Source organism: Agelaius phoeniceus, chromosome 7, assembly GCF_051311805.1.
Source record: "Agelaius phoeniceus isolate bAgePho1 chromosome 7, bAgePho1.hap1, whole genome shotgun sequence".
NCBI lineage: Eukaryota > Metazoa > Chordata > Aves > Passeriformes > Icteridae > Agelaius > Agelaius phoeniceus.
The window spans coordinates 49485329-49506116 of record NC_135271.1 but is presented as its reverse complement, the minus strand read 5'-3'; the positions used below and the strand labels follow the sequence as shown (position 1 = coordinate 49506116).

General features: G+C 42.5%; 1 protein-coding gene across 1 annotated transcript in view; it reads right to left on the bottom strand.

The window, feature by feature from the left end:
- Positions 1-1051: 1051 nt before the first annotated feature.
- RIF1 (replication timing regulatory factor 1) overlaps positions 1052-20788 on the bottom strand; it is a 41895-nt gene continuing 22158 nt past the window's right edge. The window contains exons 18-35 of the mRNA XM_054636575.2: positions 19770-19877; positions 19365-19514; positions 17649-17748; positions 16660-16924; positions 12379-12421; positions 9535-9737; positions 8699-8798; positions 8241-8384; positions 7763-7905; positions 7002-7091; positions 6830-6884; positions 3561-6170; positions 3039-3170; positions 2668-2745; positions 2458-2573; positions 2005-2158; positions 1635-1743; positions 1052-1366 (exon numbers count right to left, since the gene is read on the bottom strand). Coding sequence (XP_054492550.2) covers positions 1158-1366; positions 1635-1743; positions 2005-2158; positions 2458-2573; positions 2668-2745; positions 3039-3170; positions 3561-6170; positions 6830-6884; positions 7002-7091; positions 7763-7905; positions 8241-8384; positions 8699-8798; positions 9535-9737; positions 12379-12421; positions 16660-16924; positions 17649-17748; positions 19365-19514; positions 19770-19877 — 4809 coding nt within the window. The 3' untranslated portion in view covers positions 1052-1157. The remainder of the gene's footprint in view (positions 1367-1634; positions 1744-2004; positions 2159-2457; positions 2574-2667; positions 2746-3038; positions 3171-3560; positions 6171-6829; positions 6885-7001; positions 7092-7762; positions 7906-8240; positions 8385-8698; positions 8799-9534; positions 9738-12378; positions 12422-16659; positions 16925-17648; positions 17749-19364; positions 19515-19769; positions 19878-20788) is intronic.

Sequence of the window (20788 nt, the reverse complement as noted above, 5' to 3'; positions counted from 1 at the left end):
CTCACCTCACAGGCGCTGCCAGAGCTCCAGAGGAGGCAGCTGGGGCAGGAGGGGCAGCTGCAGCTCTCAGCCCCCTCTCAGCAAGAGTCTGCAGCAGTAAGAACACTTTGGGTTTGGAAAAAAATAATTTAATTACTCTGTTGGTTTGGTTTTTCACAGTCTCTGCTATTGCACAGCTTTGTCAGGTTTTTCTTTCACGGCCCGAAAGAAAGATGCATAGCAATCCCACAGGAACAGCTCTGCCAGGGAGGAAACAGCCCCACAGCTCTGGGAGGGGGAGGAACCAGCAGGGAATAAAGGCAAAGAAATAAAAGGCAAAAAAAAGGGCAAAACAAAAAAAAAACGGCAAAAGGAAAAAGGTAAAATGGAAAAAAAAAGGGGAGGAAAAAAGGAAAAAAAAGGGAAAAAAAAGGGAAAAAAAAGGAAAAAAAAAGGAAAAGGAAAAAAAAAGGAAAAAAAAAGGAAAAAAAAAGGAAAAAAAAAGGAAAAAAAAAGGAAAAAAAAAGGAAAAAAAAAGGAAAAAAAAAGGAAAAAAAAGAAAAAAAGGAAAAAAAGGAAAAAAAGGAAAAAAAGGAAAAAAGGAAAAAAAAGGGAAAGAAAGGGAAAAAAAGGAAAAAAAAAGGAAAAAAAAAGGAAAAAAAAGGAAAAAAAAAGGAAAAGAAAGGAAAAAGGAAAAAAGAGGAAAAAAAAGGAAAAAAAGGAAAAAAAAGGAAAAAAAAAAGGAAAAAAAAGGAAAAAAAGGAAAAAAAGGAAAAAAAAGGAAAAAAAAGGAAAAAAAAGGAAAAAAAAGGAAAAAAAAGGAAAAAAAAGGAAAAAAAGGAAAAAGAAGGAAAAAAAAAAGAAAAAAGAGGAAAAAAAGGAAAAAAAAGGAAAAAAAAAGGAAAAAAAGGAAAAAAAGGAAAAAAGGAAAAAAAAGGAAAAAAAGGAAAAAACAAAAGGAAAAAACGGAAAAAAAAAGGAAAAAATAATAAAAAGGAAAAAAAAAGGAAAAAAAAAAAAAACGAAAAAAGAAGAAAAAAAAAAAAAAGAGATGATAAATCCATGAAGATGTTAAGAACATATCCTGTAGCCAAGAAGCAGCCTGAAGCAGTGAGGGAGCAGCAAGGAAGGCCCCTGGGGCAGTGCTGGAGCGGCTCCTCCTCCCTGAGCAGGGGCAGCTACTCGGGGCCCTGGGCCTGCAGGCTCCTGGTGATGCTCGAGGCCATGGCCAGCAGCTTCTCCTGCATCTCCAGGAGCTGCCTGCCAGAGTAGGCACGGAGATCCTGGGAGCTCAGCTGGGCTGCCAGGGCCTGCACCTGCCCCAGCAGATCCACGGGGGGCTGCTCACCACTGCTGCTGCTGCTGCTGCTGCCTGCATCCACCAGATCTGCAGGGAGGGAAAGGAGACAAGTGCAGGGAAATCTGAGCAGAATTCCAGCTGCTTCTGTACAAAACCCCATCTCTGAGCAGCCTGCAATGCATTTATTCCGTGGGAAACATTCCCAGAGAGGCACTGCACACCCTGCCCTTCCTCGGGGTTAGGAGAAAACTCAACCCAAAATAAAAACTAAAGGATGAGGTGTCCCCAGCGGGAGAGGATGAAGACAGCACAGCAGAACCCTCCAAACCCAAAGCAAAAAGCCACCAGCAGGTACCTGCTGCAAGTTTTTCCTCTTCTCCACTCAGAGATTTCTCCTCCACATCATTTCCAGGCTTCTCAGCATCTTCAGGCACTGTGCTTTCCTCCAACACTCGAGATTTCACCTGGGCGTTTTTTGGGGAGAGAAAACATTTTCAGATTGAAAAAAAAATATAAATAAATTACAGGGTTAAGATATATTTTAGCCCCATAATAACTCCAATCACTTCTCCTGTTAATAGTAACAGTTTAACCAAGTCATCTGTATCTTAAACTCAACAGTACTGAGGCAGGCAGGGATTAGGTTTAAAGTGCTGTTTTTAATGAAGGAAAAAGGACACCATTCCTGCTGCAGTAATGAGATCACTGCTGGAATTCCACTTTACCTGTTGCTCGTGGTATCCCTTCAGAGCTCTTTTGACATTGGAGACCTTGGGGGAGCGGATGGGGAGAGTTTTGATCTCCAGAGCTGTCAGAGTGCTCAGGTCTCCCACGGTCTTGATGTTCTTGGCTCGGATGAGCTGCCCCAGGCCCCTGGCGCTGCAGCAGGGGAGGCAAAATGGGGTTATTGGCACACAGGCAGGGAATATCCCCAGCTGGAGGGGACCCACAGGCTCATCAATCCAGCTCCTGGCCCTGCACCAACTCCCCAGCCCTGGGGAGCTTTCCAGTCATCAAATAAGTACTTGAAGAATGCCAAAATATTCACAAGTCTCTTCTTCCACACCCAACCAACCCCAATCCCTTTAAAGAATTCTGGCTAAAATTGTGGTTTGGTAGACTCAGTAAGGGCTCAGTTTCTACTGAAATGTCACCTCCAAAAGCAAGGAGCCACTGACCAGATGTTGGATGTGATCTGAGGTAAAATGACATCCACAGGGGCCTTGCAGCCAGCCAAGGCAGGGTACACAAACTCCGAGAGGCACGGCAGGGACTCCTTGGCCATCTCTGTGATCTGGGGTAACACAGGCAAAGTGTTAAATTAACTGTCACCCACTGAATACAGGGAAAAAAAATAGAAGAGAAACATGAACCAAAGCACTTCTTACTAAACACTTCTTTGAGCTCTTAAATTTAAGGGTACGAGATCCTGGGGACAGAAATCCTTTGGTTGGAGTGGTAATGTGCTGGATAGAAAAAGAGGAAAAAAACATCTCAGGGTGGTAGGAATTGAGTCAATGGTAGGAATTCAGTTAACAGCAGGAATTCAGTTCATAGTGAGATTTTAGCCCCTGAAACCTCAGAGTTCACTGGAGTTCACAGTAACAGAATGAGTCAGGCTAAAGCAGTTTTGTTTCTTACACTTCTGCTCCTCAGCCCTTACAACTGTGTGTAAGCGACTGCAAACATGCACCAAAGCCACGCTGTTTATGATAAATACACAAATACAACAGAACATTGTTCCAGGCTTTACCCTGACCTGCATGTTAGAGAGGATTTTAAGACTCCTGGAGGAGGGTGAGGAATGGGATCTGATGACAGGACTCCTCCTGTCGATGTCGTCTGCCAGGCCCTCCTGGAAAATGGGGTTTGCAAAAGACACTCGGCGGATCTGGGGAGGAGAGAAGGAGGTGTTAGAGAGGGAACTCAACCCAGCACAGCTTGGGGAAGCCACTCTGAGGAGACCAAAAAAAAAAAATCAGTTTGGAATCAGTGAAGTTCTTGAAGGACCCAGGGAATGTCTGAGCCAAGGACAGACTGTGAGAATTCCCTCAGGAATCTCTGTGTACAACCCTGAGCGTGCTGCTCCTGCCTGTGCAGTGACCCAGGGTGCTCTGCTTCAAAATAAAACCCTCACAATGCAAATCTGGCACATTGCAAACCCAAACCTCAGCATTCCTGTAAGATTATTCACACCTGTCCCCAGTAACTCAACAGATTTGGAATGATTTCAGCTCCCCGTGCCAGTTTTGCAGCGAGCAGCACAATCCCCATGGAGTACCTTGTTGGCAGGTGACAGGGAATCATCCTCCTGGCTCCTCTTGACCCCTCTCTTGAGGATGCTGGTGGATGGGGAGGCTGAGGGGGACCAGGTGCAGCGGGCCTGGAGGCTGGTGGGGCTTTCAGCCACCTGCACTGGGGGCTCCCCTTCCACCTTCAGGGGGGAATCCACACTCTGATCTGCCAAGGCCACGTTTTCAGGCACTTTGATTTCAGTTTCCAACAATTCCTCCTTCATCTCTTGGTCTGGAATAACACAAGTTTCCCCAGCAGAGTTCTCAGCTTCTCCTTTATCCTCCTGATTTCCTTCCAGCTCCTTCATCTCCTTTTCCTCAGGTTTGCTGTCAACATCCAGCTCCTCAGGCTCCTCCTCCAGCTGTCCATTCTCCTTTATTTCCTCCTCTTCTGCAGCTGCTGGTTCTTCCCCCTGGTCCCCTGAGTCCAGGCCGCTCTCCCTGGGCTCTTCAGGAACACTCTCAGGCAGAACCTGTTCTGTGGGCTCCTTCTGCTCAGCAGGTTCCTCTATTTCCTCCATGGATTCAGTGGTTTCAGGTGCTGAACCCTCTGGATCCTCTGGATTCTCCTCCTCCACCCCCACACTGCTTCCCTGCAGGTTTTCCACATCCATTTCCTGCCTGTCCAAGCTGAAGGTGCTGGGTTCCTCGGGAGGATGCAATGGGGTGCTCATTCCACAGGGAGCCAGGGCCAAGCTCTCCTCCAGATCTGAGGGAGCAGAAACATTCTGAGCTGGGCTCTGAGCTGGGCTCTGTGCTGGGCTCCTCTCAGGCTCCTCCAGCTCAGGGCCTTTCTCCTTTTTTGACTCAGTGAGCTTCGATTCAGTCACCTGCTGCTTTGGCTTTTTGAAGCAGCAATCACAGCTCTTGATTTTTTTCACCCTTTTGCTTCTCTTGTTGTGGCACTCGGGGCTTTGCACAGAGGAGTCCCCTGTGCTGCTGTGCCTCTCCTCTGCTGCTCTGCCATCCTGCTCAGACACGCAGGGGCTGCTGCACAGTGACTCCATGGGTGCATCACCCTTGCCTGGCTCCACGCTGGTGTCCTGCAGAGCGCCTGGGTGCTCAGAGCTGCCAGAGCCCACAGCTTCCCCAGCAGCTGCAGCAATTTCCTGCTTTTCCAGGCCACCTGGCTCAGCTGGCACTGCAGCACCTGTGCCAACCTCAGGCTCAGCTTTACTGGCCTCCTGTGCACTCTTAGTTTCACTTCCCTGGGCAGAGCCCTCAGGGCTCTGGCTCCCTGCCTGTCCCTCTTTCAATTTCCCTTCAAGAGAATTGCTCCTGCTCCTCACTTTCACGGGTTTTTTCTTCTTGGTGCTCTCCTCCCTGCCCTCAGAGCTGTCAGCCTCAGAGTTTTCTATGCTGGACAGTAACCCCTGGGAAGATCTCCTGGTGTGGTACCGTGGGCGCTCCACCTTCTGCCCCGCTGTGCTCAGGCTGCCCTGACCTTCCCCCTCTGCCCTGGGGGCATCCTCTGCCCTCCTGCCCCCTCTGCTGCCCTCCTCCTCCAGGCCCCTGAGAGCAGGAGAGTCCTTGGAGCTCCACTCCTCTGCCACTCTCTCAGGCTGGCTGCTCTCTTTTGTGTTCTCTGTGGCTTTCCCAGGAATTCCTTTCTGCTTTTGGGACCCATCAGATTTCCCCTGGGACAGCTTCTTCTGCCCAGCTTTCTCCTCCTCTTTCCTCCTGTCTCTCTTGGGGAGCCCATCCTCCCTCTCCTGGCTGCCCGAGGAGCTCTCCGCAGGCTCCGAGCGTCTCCTGGAGGAACGTCTCAGCTGCTTCTGCTGAGGGGACACCTGTGGCACCTGGCTGTCCTCCCCTGGGGCCTGCTCAGGGCAGCTGCTGCTCTCTGGGGGGGTGTTTTCTTTGGAGTCCGTGTCCAGCCCCTGGGCCTTCTCCATTTCTGCGATGGCATCCTCGGCTCTCTGGATGTCGGCCTCCGTGGAGAGCAGAGCCTGGGAGTGGCTGAGCAGGATGTGCTCCACGTCCTGCACTGCAGAGCCCAGCTCAGCACCGCTCTCCAGGCTCTCAGGGGCCAGGGGCTCCTCTGGCCTGCCCTGCACCTTGGGTTTGCTGCCCTGCAGCTCCATCCTGCTCTGCCGGCGCGTCACCCTGCGCGCGGCCGCCTCGGCTTTCGGAGGGTTTTTGTCCTCCTCTCCAGGTTTCTCTGCTCTAGCTCCAGCCCTGCTGTCACTGCTGCTCTCCTGTGCTGCCTCAGCAGGAGTCCCAGCCAGCTCTGACACGGAGCTCAGAGGGGCTGGGCTGAAGGGCCGGCTCTCTGCAGCCCCGAATTTCTCCAGGGTGATGAAGGACTGGCGCCGGCTCACGGGCTGGGGCGTGCCAGAGACGATGTCACTGGAGGCCGAGCTGCTGGTGACATCTGCGGTGTCCTCCTTCCCTGCTGAGCTGCTGGGGACATCTGAGGTGTCCTCCTTCCCTGCTGAGGCCTCCTGGGGAGCTGCTTCCACAGAACTCGTCTCCAAGGCCTCTCCAATGGAGGTTTCCTCTGGGATCATCTCAGCGCTCTCGTTTTTGGTCTCCTCCGCGCTGGTGCAGGCTGGGCTCTCCTCTGAGCGACATCCTTCACTGCCCACCTTCTCCTCCTGTCCCAAAAACATCAACAGCAAAAGGTTTGGCCCAGGAATCAAATGGACACAGTTGTACCTGTCCTATGAATATTATACAATAATATTATACAATAATATTACTCAATAATATTATACAATAATATTATACAATAATATTATACAATAGTCAACTGCAGTCCTGGTGCAATAGAAAACAGCACACCCACAAGGTTTTTCCAACCACCAAATGATTTATTATCTGTGCTTTGATAGCTATGAAAGACACTTTTTAAAACCATTTAATCCCAAAATGAAGAACTCCAAAAATGCTCAAGTTTTGCTGTATTTCACCTGGTCTGACTGACTGCTAGCACAGCAGCTGTTCAGGCAAGTTCTCCCCAAAAGGAATTCAGGAATTACAGTCTTTACCCCAGTAAAATACTGTGGCAGCATGGGCACGTGGGTGATCACAAACTGCTCACATAAATTCTCCCATTCCAACATCAAACACACAGTGATTTGGCCTAAATGATATTCTAAATAATCCTAAAGGAATAATTGATATAAGGCAGAACACAGCACTGCAATGGTGTTAAAATTTCTCTCACTTGGTGTTGAGAATGGAAAACAAACCACAAAACCTTTCACATTTGGTAGAAACTGCTTTTAGTCACTATCAGACAACGGGAAATTACCTGAGGTTGGTTTGCAGGGTCTTCTTTGGCATTTTCTACTGCAGGTGGCATTTCCCTAGAAGAGAACGACTGAAATCAGTGTTGCTGCCAAAGGAGAACTCTTAAATAACCACAACTGGGCTCACCCTTAAACCTGCCAAAGGAGAACCCTTCAACAACCACAACTACTCACAAAGAATCCTCCTGGCTCTGGCTGTACTGGGAAAACGTGCTGGTGTCCTGGGAAGCATCCAAGTTGTTGTACATGGCAGGAATGTCAGCCCTGCAACAACACCAGGAATAGGAGTCAGACTCCTCTTTGGATTTATTATCTCCTTATTTCAAGGCCATTCTTTTCAGCTGCATTAAATCTTTATTTTTGGGGAATAAAAGCTGTGATTGGGATCCCACTCTGCAAAACCTTCAGCCCAACCCAGAGGAGTTCCTGCCTCACGTCCTGCTCACACTGCTCCTGCTGCCTAAGCACAGAAAACACCAATATCATCCTCTCTCATTGACAGAGATCATTCTAAAGACTCTTCTGCCATCAAGATGAGCCTTGGGAACACCCTAATTCCTGACCTGCTGCTGACTCAAGAAATCCCTTCCTCAGATTGTTTTACCCAATCCTTTCATTTCCATGATTTGTGAGAAATGACATCTTTTATTTCACACTCTGAGTCCCCAGGTAAAAATCTGAACTCCAAATTCCCAAACTCCAAACAGACTAGAGAGAGTGTATTTAACCAGAAGGGGAAATGCAATTGCAAGAATAATTTGGTTGCTTTAAAACAGCAAATCAAGGAACTCCCTTAGCTTTAAACTTCATAACTTGTATGGAGGAACAAGACTCAATGGCCTGTGTTGGTGTAAGAAATAGGAACTGAAGTTAAGTCAGGCTCAGCCACTCAAGGAATGACATTTCACATAAGTTTAAAACAATAAATGACAGACCTCTTGGACCTAAGCACTTCCTTCTGATGTTCTGTCAATATTCTTGGTTTTGTTTCTGGAGGAATAAACACAAAATCAACAGATTTCTCCTCTTCCAGAAGCGTCTCACTTGTTGTCTTAGGAGATGGAAATTCTAGTTTTAACTGCAAAGAGATAAAAAACCCCAAATGCTTGGTTAGGAACAGGAGAGGAGCTGGAAATCAGGAATTTCTGAAGGACATGGCCTATCTCTGTGAGAGATCTGCCCACCCCAGAGCCCACCAAAACCCAAATCTGTCACAGTCTCCACAGAGTGGGGACTTGGGCTCTTTCCTGCCACCCTCCCCAAGCCCAGCAGGGAATTCTGACAGGAATATTAACCCTGACTCTGCTGGGCAGACCAAGCTGGAAAGAAAAACATTTCAGCATCCCCAGAGTGCTGATTTGGTCCTGAAGATCCTGGATTGGACTGCAGGACCCCTCTCTGGGATCACTTTACCTTGGCAGGTGTTGCTTGCCCGTTGCTGGACTTGTCTTTGCCATCACTTTTGGCTTCACTTGTCTGTGCCAAGATTGAATCTCGTTTCTGTCCCACCTTCACCTCCATTCCACTGATCTTTGCATCCAGCTGGGAATTCTCCATCTGCTCGGACAAAACCACACTGAATGCACTGTGGGAAGAGCTCCAGGCTCACAAACCCACCCTGTGGTAATTTCTAGAATAAAACCATCCCTCGCTCACAAATTTCCTCTAAACTGTGTAGAGGACAACTTAAACAATTAATTCTTTCAAAGAAATTCCTAGGACTCTAAATTTACAATGCAGGAAGCAGTAAAAACCAGGTGAGTCTTCTGACAGTGCTAACCCAGCAGAGTTTATCATCCTAAGCATGAAATCACTGCAGGTCAGTGAATCCCAGCTGAACAATTCCCATGAAACCCCAACCAAACATTTACCAGGTCAGAGAAGGGGCCGCTGCACTCCTCAGACACCTCAATGCTTTCAAAACCAGGCAGCAGCAGAGGGATTTTCTTTTTGGCTTGACTTAACACAGACCTGCCCAACAAGAGAACACAATTTTGGATTGATGGGAGGGGGAAAGGTGCAGAGAAAGAGCAGCAGCTCTCACACAAACATGCCCAGGGAAGCAGAATGGGTGAGCTCTGCCTGAGGGATGTCAGGAACAAAAAGCTTGTTGCAGTGTGTTGCCATTTCCTGTCTCACCTATGCCATCCCCCTCAAGGATGCCAACCTTTCCCCCTCCCCTGTGCCCTCCTGCCTGGCACCTTCCAGCAAGGCGTTGAGTGATTGGCAGATGCCCCCCAGGCCTGGGCTCATTGGTTTGTCCTGGTGTCCACATCCCCTGGCCCATTCCCTGCTCACACCTGGCTGGCCCTCACCTGTCGGTCCCCTCGCCTGTCGCTGGGGCTTACAAAGGACATGAGACCATGGGGTCGGGGTCTCTGCCGTGTCTCTGCCAGCTCTGCCTGGAGCTGTTGCCACATTCAGAACTCTACCATGCTACAATAAACTCTGGATCTGAGCTCCACGGCAGAACCCGCTCCTTTTCTCTTCACCGTTGCCTGAACCTTTTCTACCAAAGGTAAACTGAGTTCCTGTTTTGCCTGGACTTGTTCTGACCACCCAGCTGCAGCACCCAGCCGGCCAAAGGCATCTCTGGGGTGAAAACGCCACAGCTGCCGCCTTTGGCCCAGCAGCGAGGCCGGACAGAGCCAGGCAGGACACACCCAAAACATGTGGGGTTTAATATTTAATAAAAGCTGCTTCTCACTTGAGCTCCTCGGGGTAGGCGAGGGCGGAGGCCTTGGCGAAGGTGCAGTTCCAGAGCTGGGCGCTCTGCTGGCGGATCTGCTTGCTCCGGTGCTGGAAGGCCGCGCACAGCACGGGGCTCAGCTGCCGCAGCAGCTCCGAGTCGCAGGAGCCCGGGCAGTGGCACTGCAGGCACTGCAGGATCTCTGCCAGCAGCTTCTCCAGCTGGGGGAGGACAGAGCACAGCGGCCTCAATGCAAACTCCCAGCTACAACGTGGAACGTTGCAGGTGATTTCCTACTGGGTTTGTACAGCCCGAAATGTCACACCACAGCCAAGCCCCAGGGCTGAGTGCTCCCCACTTCTAGAATCTACATTTTCATTTTTTTAAATTAAATTTAAATTAAATTTTCAAGAATTTTAAAATTCAGTCTCTACCCTCATCCCATTTTTTACTTTATTACAGAAGAAATGGCAGAACTCTGCTGTTCCACATCTCCCCCAAATCCTTACTTCTAGAATTTAAAAATTTTTTAATTTAAGAGAATTTTAAAATTAAATCTCTACCCTCATCCCATTTTTTATTACAGAAGAAATGGCAGAATTCTGCTGTTCTGCATCTCCCCCAAATCCTTACTTCTAGAATTTAAATTTTTAATTCTTTAAATTTAAAAGAATTTTAAAATTAAATCTCTACCCTCATCCCATTTTTTATTACAGAAGAAATGGCAGAACTCTGCTGTTCCACATCTCCCCCAAATCCTTACTTCTAGAATTTAAATTTTTAATTTTTTTAATTTTAAGAATTTTAAAATGAAGTCTCTACCCTCATCCCATTTTTTATTTTATTACAGAAGAAATGGCAGAATTCTGCTGTTCTGCATCTCCCCCAAATCCTTACTTGTAGAATTTAAATTTTTATTTTTTTTAATTTTAAGAATTTTAAAATGAAGTCTCTACCCTCATCCCATTTTATTTTATTACAGAAGAAATGGCAGAACTCTGCTGTTCCGCATCTCCCCCAAATCCTTACTTCTAGAATTTAAATTTTTAATTTTTTAAATTTAAAATAATTTCAAAATTAAATCTCTACCCTCATCCCATTTTTTATTTTATTACAGAAGAAATGGCAGAACTCTGCTGTTCCACATCTCCCCCAAATCCTTACTTCTAGAATTCAAAAATTTTTTAATTTAAGAGAATTTTAAAATTAAATCTCTACCCTCATCCCATTTTTTATTACAGAAGAAATGGCAGAACTCTGCTGTTCTGCATCTCCCCCAAATCCTTACTTCTAGAATTTAAATTTTTAATTTCTTTAATTTTAAGAATTTTAAAATTAAGTCTCTACCCTCATCCCATTTTTTACTTTATTACAGAAGAAATGGCAGAATTCCGCTGTTCCCCATCTCCTTACTTTTAGAATTTAAATTTTATTTTTTTAATTTAAAAGAATTTCAAAATTAAATCTCTACCCTCATCCCATTTTCTATTACAGAAGAAATGGCAGAATTCTGCTGTTCTGCATCTCCCCCAAATCCTTACTTCTAGAATTTAAATTTTTAATTTTTTTAATTTTAAGAATTTTAAAATTAAGTCTCTACCCTCATCCCATTTTTTATTTTATTACAGAAGAACTGGCAGAACTCTGCTGTTCCACATCTCCCCCAAATCCTGACTTCTAGAATTTAAAAATTTTTTAAATTTAAAAGAATTTAAGAATTCAATCTCTACCCTCATCCCATTTTTTATTTTATTATAGAAGAAATGGCAGAATGCCGCAATTTCCCATCTCCTTACTTCTAGAATTTAAATTTCTAATTTTTTAAATTTAAAAATAATTTCAAAATTAAATCTCTACCCTCATCCCATTTTTTTATTACAAAACAAATGGCAGAATGCCACTGTTTTCCATCTCCTTACTTCTAGAATTTACATTTTTAATTCTTTAAATTTAAAAGAATTTCAAAATTAAGTCTCTACCCTCATCCCATTTTTTATTTTATTACAGAAGAACTGGCAGAACTCTGCTGTTCCCCATCTCCTTACTTCTAGAATTTAAATTTTCATTTTTTTAAATTAAAAAATTGAAATTAAATTGAAATTAAATTGAAATTACATTTAAAAATTCAATCTCTACCCTCATCCCATTTTTTTATTTTATTACAGATGAAATGGCAGAATTCTGCTGTTCCCCATCTCCTTACTTCTAGAATTTAAATTTTAATTTAATTTAAATTTTTTAAATTTAAAGAAATTTTTTAAGAATTTTAAAATTAAATCTCTACCCTCATCCCATTTTTTTTATTACAGAAGAAATGGCAGAATGCCATTGTTCCCCATCTCCCCCAAATCCTTACTTCTAGAATTTAAATTTAAATTTTTTTAAATTCAAAAAATGTAATTTAAATTTAAATTAAATTTTTAAGAATTTTAAAATTCAATCTCTGCCCTCATCCCAATTTTTGTTTTATTCCAGAAGAACTGGCAGCACTCTGCTGTTCCCCATCTGCCCCAAATCCTTACTTCTAGAATTTAAATTTTAATTTTTTTAAATTTAAAAAAAATTTAAATTAATTTTTTTTAAGAATTTTAAAATTCAATCTCTGCCCTCATGCCAATTTTTATTTTATTCCAGAAGAACTGGCAGCACTCTGCTGTTCCCCATCTGCCCCAAATCCTTACTTCTAGAATTTAATTTTTTTAAAATTAAAATAATTTAATTTAAATTTAAATTAAATTTTTAAGAATTTTAAAATTCAATCTCTGCCCTCATGCCATTTTATTATTTTATTCCAGAAGAACTGGCAGCACTCTGCTGTTCCCCACCTGCCCCAAGCCCCCATGATGTCTGTAGCAGATTTACCTTGTTGCTCAGGTTGCTGTAGACTTTGGGTGCCTCGGGGAGCCTGCCAAAAAACAAATTCAATTCATTTCTATTTTTCTCATTTCTCCCAAGCATAAAAATGTAACAGGCAGTAAATTCCAGCACTGCACACTGGGTTTGGTGAGTAACTTGATGGAATCACTTTGTGCAATGAGCCTCAGCTGGGGATTAAACCATTTCCTGATGGAGTTTCCCAGAGCATCCTTTAAATTCCATGGATACTGATGTGCTGACTTCAGGAGGAATTAATGGAGAAGTCGTTGGTAATTGGCACAAATTTGAAATTAAAGCTTTTCTTATAAATGAACTTCTAATTGCACTCTAAATGCTCTCCTTAAACACATTTGCATTAAAAAGCTGAATATTGGCATTAAAAAGCTAAAGTACCACTAAGCAATTCCATAAACTAAATATAAATAAATAAATAAATATATAAAATTTACATAAATATAAATATATATTATATATATAAATAAATAAATACATAAGTAATTATATTCCATGTAAATAAATATACTCCATGTACAAAAAATCCTTAGGTACAACTAGCCAGAAAAATGTGAGCAAACCCCATTTTTAACTCATTTTCTAAGCCTGTGATCTCCAAGCTGAAGGGGTTCCCAAATTTTTATTTGCTGCCACATGTTTTTCTTCAAAAATATTTATCCAACTTCTCCCTTTTGCGGAATAAATCTTTAAAAAAAAAATGATGTTCAGGAAATAATCTTTTCCATTTTTATGAATAAGTGCAAGGAAAACACAATGCTCAGGAAAAAAAAGCACCAAGCAAAGTTTTTCCCAGTCTTTCCTTCTGCTTCAAAACTTCCAGGATTTCGGTGCACATCAAGAAATCATCATTAATTTCCTAGAAAATTTAATGCAGAAACTTTTTTCCTAAAAAATTTTCTTTATTTTTATCAATAAATATCTTTACTGCAGGGTGTGGAAGGTAAAGGGTGTTGGAATCTTGCAGAGATGCCAACAGAGTCACTCTGAAGAGATCAAAATTTGAAATACGGAGCTTTTTTCAACCCTGCAAACCCTGAGCTCCACTGTCACTGACACATTTTATGGAAAATCCTTTCCTTAGGGATTTTCCTCCTGAGAAGCTGAGAGGCCTCAGGAACAAAATGCAACCAATGGTTATCTGTGCTGTGGGATGGAACAGGAACAAAATGTAAATAACCAATGGTTATCTGTGCTGGGGAATGGAACAGAACAAAATGTAAATAACCAATGGTTATCTGTGCTGTGGGATGGAACAGAACAAAATGTAAATAACCAATGGTTATCTGTGCTGTGGGATGGAACAGAACAAAATGTAAATAACCAATGGTTATCTGTGCTGGGGAATGGAACAGAACAAAATGTAACCAATGGTTATCTGTGCTGTGGGATGGAACAGAACAAAATGCAAATAACCAATGGTTATCTGTGCTGTGGGATGGAACAAAATGTAAATAACCAATGGTTATCTGTGCTGTGGGATGGAACAAAATGTAAATAACCAATGGTTATCTGTGCTGGGGAATGGAACAGGAACAAAATGTAAATAACCAATGGTTATCTGTGATGTGGGATGGAACAGGAACAAAATGTAAATAACCAATGGTTATCTGCTGCTGGGGAATGGAACAGGAACAAAATGTAAATAACCAATGGTTATCTGTGCTGTGGGATGGAACAGAACAAAATGTAAATAACCAATGGTTATCTGTGCTATAGAATGGAACAGAACAAAATGTAAATAACCAATGGTTATCTGTGCTGTGGGATGGAACAGAACAAAATGTAAATAACCAATGGTTATCTGTGCTGTGGGATGGAACAGAACAAAATGTAAATAACCAATGGTTATCTGTGCTGTGGGATGCAACAGGAACAAAATGTAAATAACCAATGGTTATCTGTGCTGTGGAATGGAACAGGAACAAAATGTAAATAACCAATGGTTATCTGCTGCTGTGGGATGGAACAGAACAAAATGTAAATAACCAATGGTTATCTGTGCTGTGGGATGGAACAGAACAAAATGTAAATAACCAATGGTTATCTGTGCTGTGGGATGGAATAGGAACAAAATGTAAATAACCAATGGGTATCTGTGCTGTGGGATGGAATAGGAACAAAATGTAAATAACCAATGGTTATCTGTGCTGTGGGATGGAACAAAATGTAAATAACCAATGGTTATCTGTGCTGTGGGATGGAATAGGAACAAAATGTAAATAACCAATGGTTATCTGTGCTGTGGGATGGAACAGAACAAAATGTAAATAACCAATGGTTATCTGTGCTGTGGGATGGAATAGGAACAAAATGTAAATAACCAATGGTTATCTGTGCTGTGGGATGGAACAAAATGTAAATAACCAATGGTTATCTGTGCTATAGAATGGAACAGGACAAAATGTACATAACCAATGGTTATCTGCTGCTGTGGGATGGAACAGAACAAAATGTAAATAACCAATGGTTATCTGTGCTGTGGGATGGAACAAAATGTAAATAACCAATGGTTATCTGTGCTGTGGGATGGAACAGGAATAAAATGTAACCAATGGTTATCTGCTGCTGTGGGATGGAACAGAACAAAATGTAAATAACCAATGGTTATCTGTGCTGGGGAATGGCACAGAACAAAATGTAAATAACCAATGGTTATCTGTGCTGTGGGATGGAACAGAACAAAATGTAAATAACCAATGGTTATCTGTGCTGTGGGATGGAACAGGAACAAAATGTAAATAACCAATGGTTATCTGTGCTGTGGGATGGAACAAAATGTAAATAACCAATGGTTATCTGTGCTGCTGTGGGATGGAACAAAATGTAAATAACCAATGGTTATCTGCTGCTGTGGAATGGAACAGGAACAAAATGTAACCAATGGTTATCTGTGCTGGGGAATGGAACAGAACAAAATGTAAATAACCAATGGTTATCTGTGCTGGGGAATGGAACAGGACAAAATGTAAATAACCAATGGTTATCTGTGCTGTGGGATGGAACAGGAACAAAATGTAACCAATGGTTATCTGTGCTGTGGGATGGAACAGGAACAAAATGTAAATAACCAATGGTTATCTGTGCTGTGGGATGGAACAGGAACAAAACGTAAATAACCAATGGTTATCTGTGCTGTGGGATGGAACAGAACAAAATGTAAATAACCAATGGTTATCTGTGCTGTGGGATGGAACAGGAACAAAATGTAAATAACCAATGGTTATCTGTGCTGTGGGATGGAACAGAACAAAATGTAAATAACCAATGGTTATCTGTGCTGGGGAATGGAACAGAACAAAATGTAAATAACCAATGGTTATCTGTGCTGTGGGATGGAACAAAATGTAAATAACCAATGGTTATCTGCTGCTGTGGGATGGAACAAAATGGAAATAACCAATGGTTATCTGTGCTGTGGGGTGCAATAGGAACAAAATGTAAATAACCAATGGTTATCTGTGCTGTGGAGTGCAACAGGAACAAAATGTACCCAATGGTTATCTGTGCTGTGGGATGGAACAAAATGTAAATAACCAATGGTTATCTGTGCTGTGGGATGGAACAAAATGTAAATAACCAATGGTGATCTGCTGCTGGGGAATGGAACAGGAACAAAATGTAAATAACCAATGGTTATCTGTGCTGTGGGATGCAACAGGAACAAAATGTAAATAACCAATGGTTATCTGCTGCTGTGGAGTGCAACAGGAACAAAATGTAAATAACCAATGGTTATCTGTGCTGTGGGATGGAACAGAACAAAATGTAAATAACCAATGGTTATCTGTGCTGTGGGATGGAACAGAACAAAATGTAAATAACCAATGGTTATCTGTGCTGTGGGATGGAACAGAACAAAATGTAAATAACCAATGGTTATCTGTGCTGGGGAATGGAACAAAATGTAAATAACCAATGGTTATCTGTGCTGTGGGATGGACCAGGTGCATCTGGGATTGGGCTCATGTGGTTGTTTCTAATTCATGGCCAATCACAGCCCAGCTGGCTCGGATTCTCTGGTCAGCCACAAGATTTTATTATCATTCCATTCCTTTCCTTGCAAGCTTTCTGATGGAATCCTTTCTTCTATTCTTTTAGTATAGTTTCAGTATTATATATACAATCAAATAATCAATCAGCCTTGTCAAACACGGAGTCAGATCCTCGTCTCTTCCTGGCATCACCACACCCCATCCCACACCACTCCAGGGTTTCCCCAGCCCAAGCTCCCAGCACCCTCCAAGTGCTGACCTGGTTTTCTCATAGAACAGTGCCAGGGCTCTGGAGAAGGTGCCCAGGGCGGTGCCCAGCAGGGAGGGCAGTGAGATGTGGCTGACGAGGCCGTGCAGGGCCGCCAGCAGCGCCAGCCCCAGCGCCAGCAGCGGCTCCGCCGGCTGCTCCGTGCAGCTCAGCTCGTGGAAGGAGTTCAGCAGCAGCAGCAGCAGCTTCAGCAGAGAGCTCAGCTTGCCAAGGGGCTCCTTCTTCTTCTTAGCCCAGTCCGTGGGGGTCTGGGGAGCTGAGGTTCAAAAATTCAATTACAAACTGCATTTTTTCCCTTAACCGACATGAAAAGACAGCTGAACATTGAGGCTGCAAGAGAGGAAGGACTCTGATTCCCAAACTACATCTACATATAAACAGTTGAAAAATTGATTTAACAACTTTAACACACTTTAAGGTGTAATTTTATCTGATTTCCAGTCTTCTTATTTATATTTCTGGCTGCTCACTCTGCAGGTTTTAATGCCTGCTTGAAATTGTCGAGGTTTTAATGAACTTGAAATTTTTGACTTGAAATATTTAAGGTTTGAATGCCTACTTGAAAATAAAAATCCACTCCTCAGATAGCACCTGACACACAAATCCTGGAACAGTGAACAGGAGGGAAGGAGAAGTAGATTTTTAAAATTAGTTTATTTATTTGCAAGTGAAGTTTACATTCTGTTATTCCCTCATCACCATTTCATTCCTTAAAGCATTTCATTCCTTCAGCAGCCCAACACTGCATTTTACCACCCTAACAAATTCCCATGGGGCTGGTAAATTTTAACTCCTTTTTTTACTGAATTATGCTTTTTTGGAAATGATTTCTTCAGCTTTAACAGTTTAAGTGGGAATAGGAAAAAAAAACCCAAAGAATATTTTATACACAATGACCCCATGTCTTCTGTTAAACTCTAATTTTTAACCAACTCTTGAAGCCACATACAAAACCCCCAAAATTGAAGTTATTTCCTTACATCTGTTTTTGGGCTGGAATTTAGTGCCATAGGGTGCAAAGTTGATGCAGTCAACCATGACTGACACAAGGTGGGTGAGACCTTCCAGCATGGAGAACACCTGAGCAGGAAACAGAAACAGAAACCAGTCAGCAAAAAAAAGAAAAAAAACAAAAAATCAATCAGAAAAAATAAAAATCAAGCAGCAAAACCAGAAATCAAGCAGGAAAAAGAGAAACCAAGCAGCAAAACCAGAAGTCAATCCTCAGAAGAGCAACAATGACAGAAAAAACCACCCTTGGTGTGCAGGACAGCAAAGAAACAACTTTAATTTAAATTAAAGGGGGGTGAAGTTGTTCTGCATGATCAGGTGAGGCTGACAAAATTCCATTTTAAATACACATTTACACTGAGGATGGGCTTATTAATTCTAATAATTAAAATAAACAGTGTCTAAAGCAGCCAACAGTGGCAGGCAGCTGGGAGAAGGGGTCACATTTAGGATAAATCAATTAAAAATCATTTATCAAGTTGATCAGTTTTTCAAATTTCTCAATTGATCATTTATCAAATCATTTATCCACATTTAGGATCAATCAATAATATTAAGGTTCAAGGCTCCCCTGTGTGCTCAAGGACAAAGCCTGGTTGCCACAAAAGTCATTACAGGCACAACAATTAAGTTGCCATTAACAGCCAAAAGCACAAATAATTTTGAGTGCATAGAAAAAGATAATCAAATTTGGTTTTTTACCCTCTCAATCCATCCAAATTTTCCTAAATAAGGCCCAACTTGCTTTAAAAGGAACACTGATATTGTGAGCTAAAAGAAGTTGCAATGTAACTTCCCACTGAACTTTTAAATTGTCTGGTTTAGTAATTACTGATTGATTTAATTACTGATTAATTAATTTAGTTAAATATCACTTTTAAAAATCAGTAATTAATCACTTATTTATTTAGCAGCATCCAAGGTAAGTTAAAATGATGCAATCCTCTCAATTCCAGGTTTTTTAATGCCATTTTTTTAACTTTTAAATTGTCTTGTTTAGTTTAATTACTGATTGATTTAATTACTGATTAATTAGTTTAATTACTGATTTTTAAAAGTGATATTTATCACTTATTTATTTAGCAGCATCCAAGGTAAGTTACAATGATGCCATCCTCTCAATTCCAGGGTTTTTAATGCCATTTTTTTGTCTTTTTCACAGTATTTTTTCCTTTATGCATGAAGGGCTTTATATCCCAAACTCAATGTTCATCCTCCTCCTCTTGTGGTGTGAGTTTGGGAATAGGAAATTTAGACAACAAACCAGTGATTCTTTCAAAATCTTTCTTTTTTACACAGCTTTAGGAATAAAATCCTTAAATTTTGGTGTACAAGGCTGATGGTTCCATGTTCTCCTTCCTAACTGCAGTGCCTGTGGGTTTGTGGTATTCATAAACCCATTTCAGCTGGACAAATTCCATTTACCACCACAACGGCACTCAGTAATCATTATTATTATCAATTAGAAGATAAATCGAAAATCTGTTTAACTATTTGAATATTATTAAAGAAATTTATAATTTCTTTAATTTCTCTATCAACTCCTGCCAGCACAAAGAACTCTTAAAGCTCCAGGTCTCCCCCAAGCCCTCCACGCTGCAGAAATCACCACATCAGAATCCATACACACGTTCTCAGATTATTAATTAAGAAGAGATCTGCTAAATGATCAGTTTTATACTCACTACTGGAGTTTCACCTTCTAGCCCAGCTATTATTTTGGCACAAAGCTCCTCACAGCACAGGTTTTCTTCTGCTGTTGCCACCAGAGCAGCACAGCGAGCAAAAGCCCGGTACAGGTCAGACCAGGAGCGCAGCAAGGATTTCAGAGTGGCCTTGAGCAGAGAGAAAGGTGGTAAATATCAATATCTGTGCTCAGAGAACAACTTGCTTTGTGTTTTCTTCTGCTGTCAAAACCTAGGGGATTCTTTAAGGTTTTAATTTGGAGGTTTGGTATTTTAAATCTCTGGTGTTGTACTGAACCCCAAACCCAGCTGACCGAACCCAAAGTCAGCTCAGAGTTCAGAGATTTGATAAATCCCACATTGGTTTGAATTTGAATTTGATTCATTTGATTCATTTGCTGTTACCTGTGGGAATCCCTGAGAGGGGAAAATGTGGGATACTGGCAGCATCAAAGCACTGTACACAGCACTGAAGTTGTGTTCCAGGGCATCCCCCTGGTTCACCTCGTTATTCTGCAACAAGAAAAGAGTTTTATGGGTCAATAGGATTCATTTCCTCACACTTGTGAGTACTTTGCTTGTTAAATAAACATTTTTTTCTGCTCTTCTCCAAGGAGATTATCTCCCAAACACCATTACCTCCCAGATTATCCTCTGGGAGAGGAGCTGCTAAAATCTGCTTTTTCAGAAGAGACCCCACGGGGAAGATGCCTCCCAAATTTGTCCCAAACTGGGACATTTGAATACTTAAGCTTTATACTTATTTCTACTCCCTTTTTTCATTTCTTTACCAACTCCAGTCAGCAAAACCAATTCTTAAAGCTTCAAGTCTCACCCAAAGCACTCCACGCTACAGAAATCACCACACTGGAATTTACAACACGTTTTTGTATCTCATTTAAAAGAGATCTGCTAAATTATGTTTAGCGAAGCTAAAGCTGCAAAATTGGGCTGTTCCTGGTTAAATACAGTTTGAAATCAGATATTCTGCTCTTTTAAGAGCTCAGGAGGATCCTGCTAGCAAAGGGTACAAAACTCTGTTTCTAAAAGCCAAAATATATTCCAAGAAAGCTGATCTAGGAAATGTCTGCTGTGCTCCTCACTCATTTCAGCTGCAGTAAGTGATGACCACCTCAGGGAACCCTGGGAGGGACCTTAAACCTCACCTCATCCCAACCCCACAGATCTCATCCCAAGCCCACAGATCTCATCCCAACCCCACAGATCTCATCCCACCATCCCACAGATCTCATCCCAACCCCACAGATCTCATCCCAACCCCACAGATCTCATCCCACATCCCACAGATCTCATCCCACCACCCCACAGATCTCATCCCACCACCCCACAGATCTCATCCCACATCCCACAGATCTCATCCCAACCCCACAGATCTCATCCCAACCCAACCCCATAGATCTCAT